Below are 18,329 nucleotides of genomic sequence, written 5' to 3'. Positions count from 1 at the left end.
CAAAATAATTATTTAATTTATATTTATGCATTTCTTATTATAATGTTCAGGACATCATTAGATGAAAATATAAACTGACTCCCTGGTAATCAATGCCATTTGTTTAAGTATTAAGTATTATTAAAAAAAAAATGAGCACAGCTTTGGGCTTACTCTATTGCTGAGAAACTGGCAAAAAGAAGCCACACAAGCCTTCTTATGTCATAAATAACAACAGAAAATATGCGTTTTTAAAAAGAAATGAATGGGGTGGGTGGGGGCCGATGGGGAAGCTGGGACAAAGTGAGAGAGTAGCACTGACATACATACACTACCAAATGTAAAACAGATAGCTAGTGGGAAGTTGCTGCATAACATAGGGAGATAAACTCGATGATGCGTGATGCCTTAGAGGGCCAGGACAGGGAGTGTGGGAGAGAGTCGCGGGAGGGAGGGTATATGGGGATATATGTATAAATACAGCTGATCCACTTTGGTGTACCTCAAAAACTGGCACAAGAGTGTAAAGCAATTATATTCCAATAGAGAGCTTTAAAAACAAAAACAAAAAACGACAAAAAAACCCCAGTACTTTTAAGGAGGGGAAGAAGAAAATGCCAAAGTAAACTGTCCTCTAAAGAAAATAAACAGAAATGTCTAGTAGGCCAAGTTGTTATTATTGTACTTGAATGGACATGTTGAAATTAAGAAAAAATTAAAAACTGATATTTACAGTAAAAAAAAAAAAGAAATGAAGATACGATGCTTGCTACACATGCCAATTAGCAAGTTGATCATGAACTTCTCACAGAAACAGGAAAAAAAAAAAGGATGAAGACAATAAACATTCGAGTGTAAAACTAGAAGAGTGATTCCTCAGAATTCAAATTCCTGCTTATAAATCACTACAAAAGGATATTAACCAAAACAATTCACATTGGACTTTTAAAAATCCTTAAAATATTAGATAATACTGGGAAAAGGGTAGGTATACTGTAAAAACTGATTCTGAAATAAGACCAAACTAAATATACTGAGATTCTGAATATATACATATTTTGTTCAAAAAATAACTTTATAAAAAATAATTTAAGGCTCATATCACTTGTTTGTGTACTTAACAATGACAATAAAGCTGAGCTACTGGGTGTCTCCTGATAATTAATGGCTAGTTAGAAAGAAAGAGTTGATTTTCCTATCTATAAAGGAGGTTAGTATGACAGTTTTTAAATTAACGTAGGTAGAATGACTTGTAAATTTAGATGAAATTCATTTCATGGACACAATTCGATAACTTATAAAAAGGAATTTTTATGCATGATACAGTTAAACTTTCTATATTTATCTCAACTACCTTTTATTTATAATTAAAGTTAGTAAGAACTTTTCTCTTTTTTAAGAGGTGGTGTATGTTCAGAAGTGAAAAAAGATACTAACCCAGTCAATTAAGCTGAACACTTAAGATAATAGCTAAATTCAAAACACTGAAAACTGATGTGTCTGAGTATAGCATTAGTCAGCTTTAAGAAATTGTTTCTTATTGCCTACTGAATAAAATGCAAACTCTTATGCTCAATAATCAAGACCCTATACTCACCTAGTTAATGTTACCTCTCATGCCTTCTTGTATGTCTCCACAAGCCAGCTTACCACTAAAATGTTACCACTAACATTGCCCTACTCGTTTCCACAGCAACTTTACTAGGGTGCTGCTAGAGTGAGGTGATTGTAAAAAGCACCTGGAGAGTGGCTATGGGTGGGTGAAGCCTGAAAATGGAATAAACTTTATTTTCTTCATAATTTTGTCAGGTGAGGCCTTAATTTATGATCTTTAATTACAGTATTTGGATTTTAGGACAAAATAGTCTTTTATCATCACATTTCTATAGTTAAATAAGTATTAAACTGTAAAATTGTACTTTGCCTTATCATTTTATAAATAAAGAAATGAAAAAATATTTTTAAATATTTTCTGTTTATGTCACACAGAAAAAAGTCAAAACTGGTCTTTATTTGCTATGACCTTCAATAAATTTTTCTTTCTAAAGTTAAAAGATGATTTGACTATGCACTTCTTAAACAGATTGGCTTTATAAAATATATATATATTTCTCATATATAATTAAAACAATACTTTATTATAGAGATAAGTCCTAGCCATACTTCTGAGGATATAACCTATTACAATGTCTATTTTTCTCTGTTAAAATGCAAATTGACCGTTCTTAAAGTGCTATATTGTCATAGAAAAATCCTAAATTATAATATTAAAACAAATTCACCTAAAACTTTAAAGACAAATGCTCTTTTAAGCATTTTATTTTCTAGAAACTCCAAATTTTTCCTTCTATAAGTTCATGCAGCTAAAAGTGCAAATATTTTTTGTTATACATGACTGCTGTCCAAATTTCAGATTAAATTTTAAAACAAGGCATATTAAAGCATACAGTTATATCCCAAGTATAAATAAAATAGCAATGTAACAATGACTAAGCCATACGTTTGGAGAGTCTGCTGTATGATATTAAATTAGTAAAGACTTAAAAATTAAATACCTAGATTTATCTTATAGGTATGTTATGAATAGTAAATTACATAATTGATACAAAGCCCTAGACACAGTGCCTGGCATACAGTAAAGCTCAATTAATTATTATTAAGTGGACTGTCATCACAAAACAGATCTTAGATTTATATCAGTAAAATTTCTCATTCAATAGCTCAACTAATTACCATATAAATTATTGAGACCTCATGTAACAATGAAGTGGCATTGCATTTAAATTCTAAGTATACAAATGGCATCTTGCACATATGATATCTCCTATTAGTGTATCTAATATTTTTGAGTTTTTCAGTTGAGTTTACTTTTGATCAAATACAGCACAATATTGCCATGCAGAATGAGAAACTGGATGGAAGCAACTTGGAAGGTGGTTCACAGCAAGCCCCATTTACTCCTCCTAACACCCCGGATCCACGAAGTCCCCCAAATCCAGAAAACATTGCACCAGGTAAATAACCCCCTTAAAAATAGAAGGATAAAATTGCTATGCACTTAAATATATGACCCAAGTTATTTGGATTCTTTAGTAAATGGTATCTAAATGATACAGCTTTTCTCATTACATATCTATTTTGCAGATAAGTTCAGGACAAATGTAAAGATTTAGACCTAGAGGAGTCTTGTAAAACATTTACAAGAGTCTTATGTTCTTTCAGATGGTCCACTGTATTTGTTGGCAATCACCTGTTATATTAAAAATTAAGTTGTTTGTAATTATATTGAAATCCTATTTTATAAACTGTACAATTTATTAAGTGCTATGATATATATGTCTTTTTTAATTTAATAGTAACTCTATGACATTTATTATAATCCTCATTTTACAAATTAGGAACCTGAGGTTGTGAATAGCTATAAGCCAATACTGACTGATCAAGAATTAAATCCATATCTGGTACCAAACTCACTGATGCCTCATGTGAAACGCCCTTGTGGAGATTGCTTTTGCTATTTTCTGCTCTCTTACAGGACTTTAAATGCAATCCTTTAATACCGTATATTTGTTTATTATCTTAAAAGAGAAGCAAATGCTTATCTGGATGTTATGTTATTTAGAAGTATTGTTACATTTTGAAATATTAAATCAGAAAAATTATCTGATTTAGACAATAACTTTTCATAATAACTTGTAGCAAATACTTTTTTTTCTCAAGAGTTATGTATAAAGTAGATTTATAATATTTTCAACTGCTTTTATATTGAAATCAGCAATACCTATACCATATTTTTGTAAATTAAACAGTAATTTAGCAAGAGTACTTCTGGAAATCTTCTCAAATAGTAACAGTATTTTTGAAAATATGTAAGTAAAGCAACTGTATAATATTAAATCTTATTTAAAAGTAAGTTGAATGTCAATCACTGATGAGCTTAGATTTATTAGGACGTTCTTACTGAACACAATGAGAAAAGGTATCGATAGACGTAATAAAGCAACATTGAAGGAAACCAAATGCACAATTAGAATACACAGAATTCTGAAGTGAAGCATTGTAATAAAGTTCTCAAATAGCTTTTTCTATGGCAGAAAAGCAGTCAACAGGTGCTACACATACAACATTAAGCACATGGGGGAAAAACAAGCTTTAGAATCAGACAGATCTGGGTTCAACCTGCTGGCTCCTTTCATCCCTGCCCATTTTACTACTGTGTTGGGAAAGAAACTACATCTCTTTGAGTCTCAGTTTTCTCCCTCTCTAAAACAAGGAAAATAAATCTAACTGCACATGGTCATTGTGAGAATTAAATGTGATAATGTCCCTAACATTATTACTCAGTTAAAATGAATCCTTTCCCTACCCACCTTTATATTCTTAATACACAACAGACTATACATATATTCTTTTATCTCCAACCACTATATTGCAGCCTCCTTCTTTCTAATGTTTGAGATGGTAGGGTTATTTTTAATAGGAAAGAGAAGACATATAGAAAAGTTTATGTTGATTCATTCTGGCACTCCCATTACTAAGTTAAAAGTGTTCATTATTAATCATTATCATAAACTATGAAGTTGCAAAAGGAATAGAAAATTTCATCTCTACCCTTAAGGAATTCATACATAGAGAGACAGGACAAATGTCCACACTATATTTGTAGTCTAATTTTCTCTCTGCATATGTAATTCAATATCATATTATATTTTATTTACTGTTAGGAATCTATCAATTATCTATCTATCTCTGTGTGTGTGTATATATATATGTATAGAGAGAGAGGAAGAGAGAGAGAGAAATTTTGAAAGTATAAATTCATATAGCTATTTAAAGTTAAATATTCAATTATTAAATATTTGGACATATCTGTGTAATACAGACTAAGAAAAGGGAGAGTTTGGAGGTTATCAGATAGCTTGCAGTGAAGCAAGAGTAATGGATCCTTCCTTCCTGGTTGATGAGTTGAAAAGTATAACAAATTCAGGGAGCGTAGCTTATCCCAATTTAGCAAACATTTTTATTGATTAACCTCCTGTCTCCACAAGCGAACTTATCTCACGTGAATTAATAAAGATTCTTACGATGCTGCAATACTGTAGGAATGAAGTTCCTTTGAATTTAAATCAGTTACATTAAAAATATATTTAAAAATCAAACAAAAATGTTGGCATGTAGCACTGTTAATTGCAATATTACTGAGAGGTTAAACATGCGGCTTCTTTCTTGTAAATAATTCAGCATATCAAAAAAGAAAAAAGTTAATAGTTATTCCCGTCTAGTAAAACATTTGAAAACCTGGAATATTCAAAAATGTGAAAAGATTAGACCAATTATAGTTCCTCAAGTCAAAAGATTATTCAAAACCCTTAAAATGATCATGAATGTGATGTAGAAGCTTTCAAAAGTATTTTAAACAAAATTGATTTGCAATAAAATACAAGATTCCATGTGCACTAGAATATAGTTATGTGATCATTATGTTTACAGGTGAAGAAAAACTGGGGGAAAATTGTGTTTCAGTAGTGGGATTTCAATAAATTTTTAAAAATACAAAATTTTAAAATTTCCAATTTCTATATGGCTGACTGATCAATTTTAGGAAAGGAACAGGAAATAAAATGTGGTAGTCATGATAATGGAGTTATGTATACTATATAAAGGATAGACACAGGAAAAGGTAATCTGCTTTCCTGAGAAAGTCAGGAATGAATACACAGAAGTGATAACCTCAAACTAAGGCTTAAAATAGGAATTTGCAGGTGACAAGCATTAGAGCATTCCAGGCACAGGGAACAAACGGAACAAGTAGGGAGCATAAGGGGACACAACAAGCTTCAAGTAGATCCATAGTTCTGGAACATAAAATGTGAGAGGCGGGCTTCCTAGGTGGCACAGTGGTTGGGAGTCTGCCTACCAATGCGGAGGACATGAGTTTGATCCCTGCTCCAGGAAGATCCCATATGCCGCGGAGCAACTAAGCCCGTGTGCCAAAAAAAAAAAAAAAAATGTGAGAGGAGTTGGCAGGAGATGAGGCTGGACAGTTAGGTAGGGCCATTTGTGTCATGCTGAGTAGTTTTTTGGTTGCTGTGCGCAGCTTATGGGATCTTAGTTCCCCGACCAGGGACTGACTCCTGGCCATGGAAGTGAAAGTGCCAGGTCCTAACCACTGGACCTCCAGGGAATTCCCTTGCTGAGAAGTTTTGATTTTTGTCCTCGGGAGCCATTATAGAACCTGGGAAATGAGTGACCTGATCAAGTTTCCCACTTAAAAAGGTCACTCAGGCAGCAACGTGGAGGTGCCTGGAAGAAGGGCTGGGAGCTAAAGGATTAGTGATGAAGGCAACTGTGAAAACCCAGGTAAGAGATGCGCAGGGCCTGAAACAGGTAGGTAATAATGGAAATGAGGAGGAAAGAGGGAATTTGCTAGAACAAGATCTCCCAATGTTCTGTTTGCAAATTATTTGCATAAAATTTGTAAGCCATACCTGAAACTTCCTGTCTCTGGAGGGAAGAATCCATTATCAACATTTTAAGTAGGTGCCCGAGGTGATTTAGAAACACAAAGCTGAGAGCCCCTATTTTAGAAATCCTTAAATATAGTTGGTAATACTTATTGATTTGTTATGGGAATGAGGGATTGTTTAGGACAGTGCTTCTGTCTTGGACATCTGAGGGTAGTGATCACATTTGCTAAGATGACCAATATACAAACAGAAGCAGGATGTATTGGAAAATGGCTGCATGTAGGTCTAGACAGGTTATAAAGGGTGCCAGGGGAATGTTAATTTGGACAAATATAATAGTTGGTTGAATAGAAGGGCCTGGAGATCAAAAACAAACCTTAGAATCATCAATATGTAGGTCACAATTAAAGCCAAGAATATAAATGAAATTTTCTAGGCAGAAAGTATAGTCTAAGAAAAGAGTTTTGAGTAACACCAACATTTAAGTGGCAAGCGGAGAAAAGCAGCTTACTGAAGAGACTACCATTTGCTACTGGTGACAATCAGAAAAAAAGTAAATTACTGCAAACAAATAACTGCATTGGTGGAATTATCAAGAGTTTTTGGAAAAGAGAAACTAATTTTTAGTGTAAAGAGAGGATAGGCATGGTTTTACAGAAGAAAATAGGAAACATTTTAGAGAAGGAAAAGAGCATCAGGGAAACCAAAAAGTAGGAGTGATCACATGGTAGAGGTTTTGACATTGTGGAAGAGAGAATTATATGAAAGACGTAACTAGGTGGTATGGTAGCATAGCTGGAGAGTAAACAGCTGTGCCTTTGAAGACCTGAAGAATGTCACTTAATGCATGTGAAAATGGTTTCACATTTATGCCAGGAATTCATGTGGTTTTTAAATGGTACTTACAGAAACTTTCTAGCTCATGTGAGAAGAATAAATTGAAGAGGTGAGACTGGAAGCAGAAAAAAGTTAGGTAAGAAATCCTCAGGAACAACGTAAACAAGGGATGGACACATCAGGGAATAAGAAGGGCCTGATTAAGACAATAGAAGCAAGTAGCTTCACCATTTTGAAGCTGGAACATTCTACAGACCACTCAGCAATTTAAGATAGTCAACACCTGAACATTACTTCTAAAGAATCAGCTTCTAGAAGAGGGAGATTTTGTCTTCATTGTTATTTCCCCAGAAGCTAGACCACAGTAGATACTCAATGTACATTCCTAAATTAATTTGTTAATTGTGGTATATAAGACCTAGTATAAATTAACACAAGACAATTTTTTAAAAATTAAGTTAATAGTTTCACTGAACAAATATATATTAGGATAGTCAAGGAAAAAACTAAGTGTATGATTTGGTAAAATTAAACACTAAATGGTGTCTTTTGAAAATTCCATAAATTTAAAGGGATTTAAAAATGTCTAACACTTGCAGACTACTCTTCTGAAAGATCATAAAAAGAATGCATTCTTCATAAATTTACCCCTGCCTGAAAAATTAAACATGGTAAAATGTTAGGTGGAGTTTAGTAACTCTCAGGCACTCTGTGTTTACTTATTCTTGCAATATTTTTCCAAAGGATATTCTGGACCACTGAAGGAAATTCCTCCTGAAAGATTCAACACCACAGCTGTCCCTAAGTACTACCAGTCACCCTGGGAACAGGCCATTAGCAATGATCCGGAGCTTTTAGAGGCTTTATACCCTAAATTTTTCAAGCCTGAAGGAAAGATAGAACTGCCTGACTACAGGAGCTTTAACAGGTAATTCAATTGTCCTGGGTGATACTTCAGCATGCAATACCAAGGCTTTTATATCATGGTATGGAGAACTGAATCCTCTAGAAGAAAAAAAATTTTAAAGACTCTCAACAGAAATATATAACATGTCCTTAGCCTAGGCAAAGACTCATTTTTGCAATACTACTACTATGTCAAACCTTAGTCCCTTTTTAGTATAAAAATGAAGGCTAAAATTCAGAAACTATCACTGTTATAAGATCAAGATTATCTCCCACATTTTAAAATGTTATTTTAATAGTAATTTCTAATTCGAAGGTTGATATTAGTTTATATGTTGCTCCAAATGACAACGCTGTTCAAGAATTCAGAAATAATTCGCATGCAGGACTATGAGAATTACCACCTAACTCTAGGTTCCAATTTATATTTGTGTAGGCTTTAAACCAGATTAAAGGTAATTTAGGGATTTATGGCCCAAGACTCCAGCACATATACACACTAATACTTATGCTACCAAAAATATTGCCAGATTATATCTGCATTATAGTTTACACAATGGACATTTATTTTTCTGTTATCCACTTTTTATAATTTCCATATATTTTTAATGGTCTCATAATCCATTCTTTGATCACTAGATTTTCATTTTAGAGTAAAATATCTCCAGTATCCTGTCTCATACTCAATTTATAGACTGCTTAATGATTATTCACTTAACAATTAATAAATTAAGGAGTAAATTTTTGATTTATAAAAGAATGCCAAAAGCCTGCATTTAAATAGTGCTCTTCTTTAGTACTTTTCATATTATTGTACTATTAACATTTTAGTTTTCATTTACTGCTATAGTAATGCTATGAGTACTACATCTATTACTCATAATACATTAGTAATACATCTACTAGTATTACACCTAGTAACTAGTATTACATTATTAGTAATGCTAGTAGTATTAGTACTACATGTATTGCATAAATGAGGTATACCATAGAATTTAAGGAGAGTTTGAGATGTGGCAGAGAAAGGATGTTGAAAGCCCATTCTAATCAATGATATAATTTTTTTCAAAAATGAGAATGTAGAAAATTATAAAAAGTAAAACACTAGGAAAAAATGGAAAATAATAGAATACTTGAGGCTTGCTTTTGAGATTAGTGCTTTAGAGATGCCATATGACTTCTGTATACCTCGTGGCTTCAGTATCCCATACCTGCTGAGCAGCTTGCTTCTAGTTCTACAAACACATTATAGTATCTGGGTTGGTTATAAAGAGATGCCTGTTGATTGTATAAAGACCAAGTGAGTGCTATAACAATGAACGTAATACTATATAATTAGGAAACGTAACTCCCTGTGTTAAATCAAGGCTTTTGTAAATGTAACCGTGTGTGTGTGTGTGTGTGTGTGTGTGTGTGTGTGCGCGCGTGCATATGTATAAGAGAAAGAGAGAAAGAGAGAGATAGAGGAAGGAATTTAACTTGCTAGTACTTCTCCTTTACCTGAGAAAATTTTATTTTAATATATCTATTTTTTCTTAATGTATCTATTTTTTTCAAAGGAGAACAATAGAGAGAGGGAGAGGGAGGGTGAAGAAATAAGTAGTTTCCAGATATTACCAAAGTCTTTTACAAGCGTTCTTTGGTAGCCCCACATTATTATATGTAATTACTAGATATTATTAATAAAGCATGTAAGAGTGAGATACAGTCTTATAGTATTCAGCAGTGGTAATGACTGGATGCAAATGGGCTCCCAAGTCTAATCATAATTTCAAAATAGCCCACAGTTTAATACAACTTTGTATTCTTATACTCATTTTGAGATATTTAAACATGTATGTTATATTTAAATAATACTATATTAAATCTATGTAACATGTGAGGAAAAGTAAACTAGGATCAAGGAGATTTCCAACTCTGTTTCAAAAAGCTGTATGACTTTGGATATGTCATTTAACCTTTCCTTGTATTAATTTCCTCATCTGTAAATACATTCTGTGATTATGTGATTAAGTACCTTTAATATATTACATGCATTATCTATTTAGTAGAACAATTTATTTTAACTTCTATATAACCAACATAATTTTTTACTGTATAGAATAACCAGTAATTACTATGGGTGTTTTACATGTCCAGCACTATTAATTTTTACAAATGCAAGCCACTTATTGATCAATCAAAATAAACAACAAAGCATACATTAAGTGAATCTGAGTGAAACAAGCTTGTTAGTCACTACGTAGATGACAGTGTAAAAACCATTTTAAGTAAGATCTATGTTTGAAGAAACTATGTTATAGGAATTATAGAGAGGCACAGTTATCTTTTAGTAGAATATTCCAAATCTTTCAGTGGAATTTTTTGCTTCACTAACTGACTAAAACTTGAAACTATTTTCAGAGATCTTAAAAATCTTACAAATAGTCTCTCACTTTGAATGCTTAACATCTCTGTTAAAAGGTTTTCTTTACTTTGTGTCCGAGGGCAATAAAAATTTAAACAAACAGCATATAGTCTCAGTGGTGCCAAAGAAAAGAAAACTCTGCTTTTTAAACAGCAACCTTTCACTGGATAAGTGGTAGGTGGTAGGAGATGGGTGATGGAATTGAAGGGAATGTTTTCATTTACAAAAGAAAATGACCCACAGATTGGGAGGGAAAAACAAAACAATTCTGGATAAAAAGGGAAAAGCTAATGCACTAAATGCCAAACCCAAATATTGGATTTCAGTGGCACAGGAACATTTCCTTTTTCAGTTAATTCAGAAAAAAAAATATAAATGAGTAAAAGTGATTTCTGGAATTAATAAATACAAGATTAATTGACCAAATTCAGCCTGAATCTAGAAATGTTCAACTCCAGCCTCTTGTATCCAATGGATAACCGTATACTCTTAAACTCCCTCAAATGGATGTGTGGCTTGTGCAATTGCAGGGGGCCCCACAATTAAAAAGGCCATGGTAGGTTTAGTGTTCTACTTTAATGTTTGAAATTCTTAACAATTTTTTAACAAAGGGTCCTGAGTTTTCATTTTGCACTGTGCCCTACAAAATTACGTGGCTGGTCCTGATCCCAGGCTTTAAACTTTACCCTAAGCTCCTCTGCATTCAGGAAATTTTTCCCTTAAAGTAACTTAGTCCATAGTGTGTTTTTTTCCCTTACTTTTCACTCTTGTCTTTTTTGTGAGTTCTTTGAGGTTAAGACCTACTACAATCTTTGAATTCCTGGCATATAGCAAAGTGTCTGGATATAATAAGAATCAGTAATTTGTTATATGAATAAATGAATGAATCAACAAATGAACAAACTATTGCTTTACAATGGTAAATTTCTAAAATGACAAAATACTGTCTTGGACACCTTGGACATCCAAGAATAAGAAGCTTTACTTATGTACTGAGTCAAATTTGAGTCATAAAGACTCTTCAGTTCTCTAAATCAAGTGACAAATGTGGGACATTAAATCACCTAGTTATATCACGAATGTGATAGCAATTGGTTTGATAACATTTAGACACAGCCAAGTGGTTAAGAGTCCTAAATGCACTGTTATACTTAGAAAGTGATCTCAGAAGGCCCAATACTCCTTAAGAATTATCTCATGGGGGTATGATATAAGGTAGTATAGAAGAGAAGGCCTTCAGTGACTTTGGATGCCTGGATTTAAATCCTGATTCTACAGCCTACTAGGTGGGTTACTTTGGGCGAGTTATTTAACTATCTGTGCTTCAGTTTCATTTATTAAGTGGGGATATAAAAAGAATCAACTCATAAGGTTGTTGTGAGAATTTAATGAGGCAATCATGTAAAAGTTGGTACTCAAAGTGTGTTCAGACCAGCTGTGCTGGCATCACCTGGGAACTGGTTTAAAGTGCAGAATCTGAGGACATACACTAGATGGACTAAATTATTAGCATCTGTACTTTAACAAGGTCCCAAGGTGATTCCTATACTAATAGAGTTTGAGAAGCACTTAAAACAGTGTCAGGTGCATGGTACCCTGTCAATAAATATTAGCTTTCATTATTACTGTGCCTTCTGAAGTCTAACAATCATAAAGCACCTGACTGATAATCTAAATTCTTAAAGTTCTTTTCCTAACTGATCTCTCTCACCTCCAGAGTAATGGTTTTAGGCCCTGGATTGAAAGTCTATACTGATATGATTGCTGAAATACTACATTAGACTGAGGTTACTGCATCAGTCAGTGATCTGTTTTTATCCATATCTTCCACAGCAATTTGGGGAAAATATCATAAGATCAGTTATCTTGAAAACAGATGCAATAGAAAGTAAAACATACTGTTCCTCAGAAGGGAGCAAAACACTACAAGACAAGAAAATTATGGACCAATAAAACATGATATTCTACACTATACAACACAGCCATTGTTGAGGTCACCTAACCACTCTGTGGACACTGAAGACTTTATCTGGCTCTCCGTCTTCTTCGCCTGTACTCTTTCTGTCATCACCTTTTTTTTTTTTTAAACTCTTTATTGGAGTATAATTGCTTCACAATATGCCAGTTTTTGCTGTACAACAAAGTGAATCAGCTGTATTTATACATATATCTCCATATCCCCTCCCTCCTGCAACTCCTTCCTACCCTTCCTATCTCAGCCCTCTAAGGCATCACCCATCATCGAGTTGATCTTCCTGTGTTATGCAGCAGCTTTCCACTAGCTATCTATTTTACATTCGGTAGTGTATATATATGTCAATTCTACTCTCTCACTTCGTCCCAGCTTCCCCTTTGCCTCCTACCCCGTGTCCTCAAGTCCATTCTCTACATCTGCATCTTTATTCTTGCCCTGTCACTGGGTTCATCAGCACCATTTTTTTAGATTCCATATATATGTGTTAGCATTTGGTATTTGTTTTTCTCTTTCTGGCTTACTTCACTCTGTATGACAGACTCTAGGTCCATCCACCTCACTATAAATAACTCCCATTTCATTCCTTTTTATGGCTGAGTAATATTCCATTGTATATATGTGCCACATCTTCTTTATCCATTCATCTGTTGATGGGTATTTAGAGTGCTTCCATGACCTGGTTATTGTAAATAGTGCTGCAGTGAACATTGTGGTACATGTTTCTTTTTGGATTATGGTTTTCTCAGGGTATATGCCCAGGAGTGGAATTGCTGGGTCATATGGTAGTTCTATTTTTAGTTTTTTAAGGAACCTCCATACAGTTTTCCATAGTGGCTGTACCAATTTACATTCCCACCAACAGTGCAAGAGGGTTCCCTTTTCTCCACACCCCCTCCAGCATTTATTGTTTCTAGATTTTTTTGATGATGGCCATTCTGATTGGTGTGAGCCTCATTGTGGCTTTGACTTGCATTTCTCTAATGATTAGTGATGTTGAGCATCTTTTCATGTGTTTGTTAGCCATCTGCATGTCTTCTTTGGAGAAATGTCTATTTAGGTCTTCTGCCCATTTGTGGATTGGGTTATTTGCTTTTTTGATATTGAGCAGCATGAACTGCTTGTATATTTCAGAGATTGATCCTTTGTCAGTTGCTTCCTTGGCAAATATTTTCTCCCATTCTGAGGGCTGTCTTCTTGTCTTGTTTATGGTTTATTTTGCTGTGCAAAAGCTTTTAAGTTTCATTAGGTCCCATTAGTTTATTTTTGATTTTATTTCCATTATTCTAGGAGGTGGATCCAAAAGGATGTTGCTTTGATGGATGTCATAGAGTGTTCTGCCTATGTTTTCCTTTAGGAGTTTTATAGTATCTGGCCTTACATGTAGGTCTTTAATCCATTTTGAGTTTATTTTTGTGTATGGTGTTAGGTAGTGTTCTAATTTCATTCTTTTACATGTAGCTGTCCAATTTTCCCAGCACCACTTATTGAAGAGGCTATCTTTTCTCCATTGTATATTCTTGCCTCCTTTGTCAAAGATAAGGTGCCCGTATGTGCGTGAGTTTATCTCTGGGTTCTCTATTCTGTTCCATTGATCTGTATTTCTGTTTTTGTGCCAGTACCATACTGTCTTGATCACTGTAGCCTTGCAGTATAGTCTGAAGTCAAACTCTTCCAAAATATAGCAGAAAGAGGAACACTCCCAAACTCATTCTATGAGGCCACATCACCCTGATACCAAAACCAAGCAAAGATGTCACAAAAAAAGAAAATTACAGGCCAATATCACTGATGAATATAGACGCAAAAATTTTCAACAAAATACTAGCATACAGAATCAAACAGCACATTAAAAAGATCATACACCATGATCAAGTGGGGTTTATCCCTGGAATGCAAGAATTTTTCAATACATGCAAATCAATCAATGTGATACATCATATTAACAAACTGAAGGATAAAAACCATACGATAATCTCAATAGATGCAGAAAAAGCTTTTGACAAAATTCAACATCCATTTATGATAAAAACTCTCCAGAAAGTGGGCATAGAAGGAAATTACCTCAACATAATAAAAGCCATATATGAAAAACCAACAGCCAATATCATTCTAAATGGTGAAAAACTGAAAGCATTCCCTCTAAGAACAGGAACAAGACAAGGGTGCCCACTCTCACCACTATTATTCAACATAGTTTTGGAAGTGTTAGCCACAGCAATCAGAGAAGAAAACGAAATAAAAGGAATCCAAATTGGAAAAGAAGTAAAACTGTCACTCTTTGCAGATGACATATTATACATAGAAAACCCTAAAGATGCTACCAGAAAACTGCTAGCACTAATCGATGAATTTAGTAAAGTAGCAGAATACAAAATTAATGCACAGAAATCTCTTGCATTCCTAAAACACTAACAACGAAAGATTAGAAAGAGAAATTAAGGAAACACTCCCATTTACCATTACAACAAAAAGAATAAAATACCTAGGAATAAACCTGCCTAAGGAGGCAAAAGACCTGTATGCAGAAAACTATAAGACACTGATGAAAGAAATCAAAGATGATACGAACAGATGGAGGGACATACCATGTTCTTGGATTGGAAGAATTCACATTGTGAAAATGACTATACCACTCAAAGCAATTTACAGATTCAACACAATCCGTATCAAATTACTAATGGCATTTTTCACAGAACTAGAACAAGAAATTTTATGATTTGTATGGAAATGCAAAAGACCCCGAATAGCCAAAGCAATCTTGATAAGGAAAGATGAAGCTGGAGGAATCTGGCTCCTTGACTTCAAACTATACTACAAGGCTATAGTGTCATCAGCTTTTGGTGGCTTAAATATCCATGTAAATGATCCACTGAACTCTCGGCCCTTTTAAGTCCTTGACGGTCTTGTTCTTAAGGATTCATCTTTCAATCCCATCTTAGTCACTCTTGGCTTCTCTTAAAATTTGCCACTACTAATACCTATTATCACCTTCAAAATCTCAATTTCAAGCATCCCACTCTCTATCACATTTTACTTTTATTTTTCATTTATTCTTTATTTCAATAATGCTTCAATTCCATACATCAAAGCCATATCATTTTTCAAAGTCCATCAATCATTTTCTCCTTATCTTACCAGACTCCATGGTCCCCTACTATTATTACCCAGAAATTAAGATATTCAAGAAAGATCACAGGTGATTGAGCTTCGAAGAAAATCATATCTCTTGCAGGCTTCAAAATAGTCTCTACAATATTGGAAAATCTATATAGTCTTGCCAATTACATTGTTCAAATGTTTAGGGACTTCCCTGGTGGTGCAGTGGTTAAGAATCCACCTGCCAATGCAGGGGACATGGGTTTGAGCCGTGGTTTGGGAAGATCCCACATGCTGTGGAGCAGTTAAGCCCGTGTGCCACAATTATTGAGCCTGAGCCCTAGAGCCCGTGAGCCACAACTACTGACCTCCCGTTCTCCAATTACTAAAGCCTGTGCGCCTAGAGCCCGTGATCTGCAACAAGAGAAGCCACTGCAACGAGAAGCCTGTGCACCACAAGATGAATAGCCCCACTCGCCGCAACCAGAGAAAGCCCACGTGCAGCAATGAAGACCCAACACAGCCAAAATAATAATAATGATGATAATAATAATAAAATAAAATAAAAACTAAAAAAATGAGTTAATGTCAAAAAAATGTTTATGAGGATCTTCTAGGTACAATACATTATACAAGTACATATATTAAGTTACACAGATACATCAGAGAGAATTCCTGTCCTCTTGGAGTGCAGTCTGGTAAGAAATAGGGCAGACAGACCAGCAGATATAATGAAAGATGGAAAATAGGGCTACAGGGGAGGTAAAAACAGAGTCCATGAAAACTCAGGGTAGAAAGACCTTATTTCTTGCTATGGGAGATCAGGGAAAGCTTCAAGAAGAAAGTTAAATACTTAAATATAAGTTACTTATATAACATACTTGGAACTCAAAGAACTTAAAGGGGATTTAGAAATGTAGTAACAAGGGACAGAGCATTTCAGGCAGAGGAAAACGAATATGAGTAAATGCTGTGACGTTAGAGAGCATAAGAAGAGAAAGCAATGTATCCGTTTGACTGGAACAAAGAGTATATGAAAGTGAATAGGGCAAAACCAGCATGGTTGACCTTTCCATTGGGATGTCAAAGTCATTTTTCCCACATACACACCAAACCTGTTCCTCTTTGTCTTCTATCAGTCAGTTGCTGCAACTCTAAACCTAGGAGTAATTCTTGATTTCTATATTACCCTCATAATTCTTATCCAATTTGTCAGCAAATCCTGTTGACTCTACCTGTAGAACCTGTAGCACACATCTTGAAACAACCCACTTCTTCAAGGAAAACATCTGAAATCCAAGCTGTCATAATTTCTCAATTGAATTGCTATATCTTCCCTTCCTTCACTCTTGTCCACCTGTAATCGTTCACATAGTAACAGCTGCCAGAGTGATCTTTATAAAAATTTAATCAGATTATACCACCCCTCTGTTTAACACCTTACAATGGCTCCCCTTCACACTTAAAATGCAATCCATATTCTTTATTGGACAAAGTTCCACACAATCTACTTCTCTGTCCTCTCCTCTCTGTCCTCTCTTCGCTCTGTCATCCCCCTCACCTACCTGTATAGCAACATAGGCCTTCTTTCTTTTCCTGAAAAGTTCAACATTGCTTCTGTCTTAGATTCTAGCTGAAATGCTGAAGTGCTTCAGCATATTGTCCATGGGTAACTTATGACCTCCAGATGGCAGTTTAAATGTCACCTCTTCAGAGATGTCTTCTCTCTTTTTTTAAAGATTAATTTATTTATTTTTGGCTGCGTTGTGTCTTTGTTGCTATGCATGGGCTTTCTCTAGTTGTGGTGAACGGGAGTTACTCTTCACTGTGGTGCGCCAGCTTCTCATTGTAGTGGCTTCTCTTGTTGTGGATCTAGGGGCTCTAGGCATGTAGACTTAAGTAGTTGTGGCACGTGGGCTCAATAGTTGTAGCTCTCGGGCTCTAGAGTACAGGATCAGTAGTTGTGGTGCATGGGCTTAGCTGCTCCACGATATGTGGGATCTTCCTGGACCAGGGATTGAACCCGTGTCCCATCTATTGGAAGGCAGATTCTTAACCACTGTGCCACCAGGGAAGTCCCAGAGATGCCCTCTCTACGTATCTAGTCATTGAGTTGTGCCCTGTTATATCATCCTATTTTAATTTTCTCATAGCTCTTATCATTATTGGATATTTGTCTCTATGTTTCTTTTTTAAAATTTATTTTTTTAATTGAAATACAGTTGACTTACATATGTTTATGTTTTTTAATTGTCTGTCTCCTTCACTGGAGTATAAAAACTTAGACTTTGACTGCATTGTTCACTGCTATACTCCCAGCACTTAGAACTGTGCCTGGCGCTGAATGAATGAATAATTAATGGCTAAATCAAACAAAGCTAGAATAATGTTACATGGGACTTTAAATCCCAAGATAAGGAAGGTGGACTTTATTTAGATGAGTAGAAGGATTTTGAGGTTTTTGAGATAGAGGTGGAAAGATGCAAAGATATACTTCTTGCCCTCAAAGAGTTTATAATTCACAGTTGACCCCAACCAAATCATATTCTGAAAAAGAAAAGCTAACAATACAAGGTACCATATTACAAGCGCTATGACTGACACAAGTGAATCAATGCGACAGGAATTTGGTTAAGAAAGGGAGTGAGGGCTGGAATAGTTA

General features: G+C 34.7%; 1 protein-coding gene and 1 long non-coding RNA gene across 3 annotated transcripts in view; one reads left to right on the top strand and one right to left on the bottom strand.

Annotated features, from left to right (window-relative positions):
• Positions 1–18,329, bottom strand: part of LOC130834348 (uncharacterized) — a 176,403-nt gene that overhangs the window by 140,572 nt on the left and 17,502 nt on the right. The window lies entirely within an intron of this gene.
• Positions 1–18,329, top strand: part of MYOZ2 (myozenin 2) — a 38,942-nt gene that overhangs the window by 19,391 nt on the left and 1,222 nt on the right. The window contains exons 4-5 of the mRNA XM_057704399.1: positions 2,864–2,993; positions 8,028–8,211. Of these exons, the coding sequence (XP_057560382.1) occupies positions 2,864–2,993; positions 8,028–8,211 (314 nt within the window). The remainder of the gene's footprint in view (positions 1–2,863; positions 2,994–8,027; positions 8,212–18,329) is intronic.

The sequence above is a fragment of the Hippopotamus amphibius genome, chromosome 13, assembly GCF_030028045.1.
Source record: "Hippopotamus amphibius kiboko isolate mHipAmp2 chromosome 13, mHipAmp2.hap2, whole genome shotgun sequence".
In the NCBI taxonomy this organism is placed as follows: domain Eukaryota; kingdom Metazoa; phylum Chordata; class Mammalia; order Artiodactyla; family Hippopotamidae; genus Hippopotamus; species Hippopotamus amphibius.
Note: the sequence above shows the minus strand (reverse complement) of the source record. Positions and strands in the feature narration are given on the sequence as shown.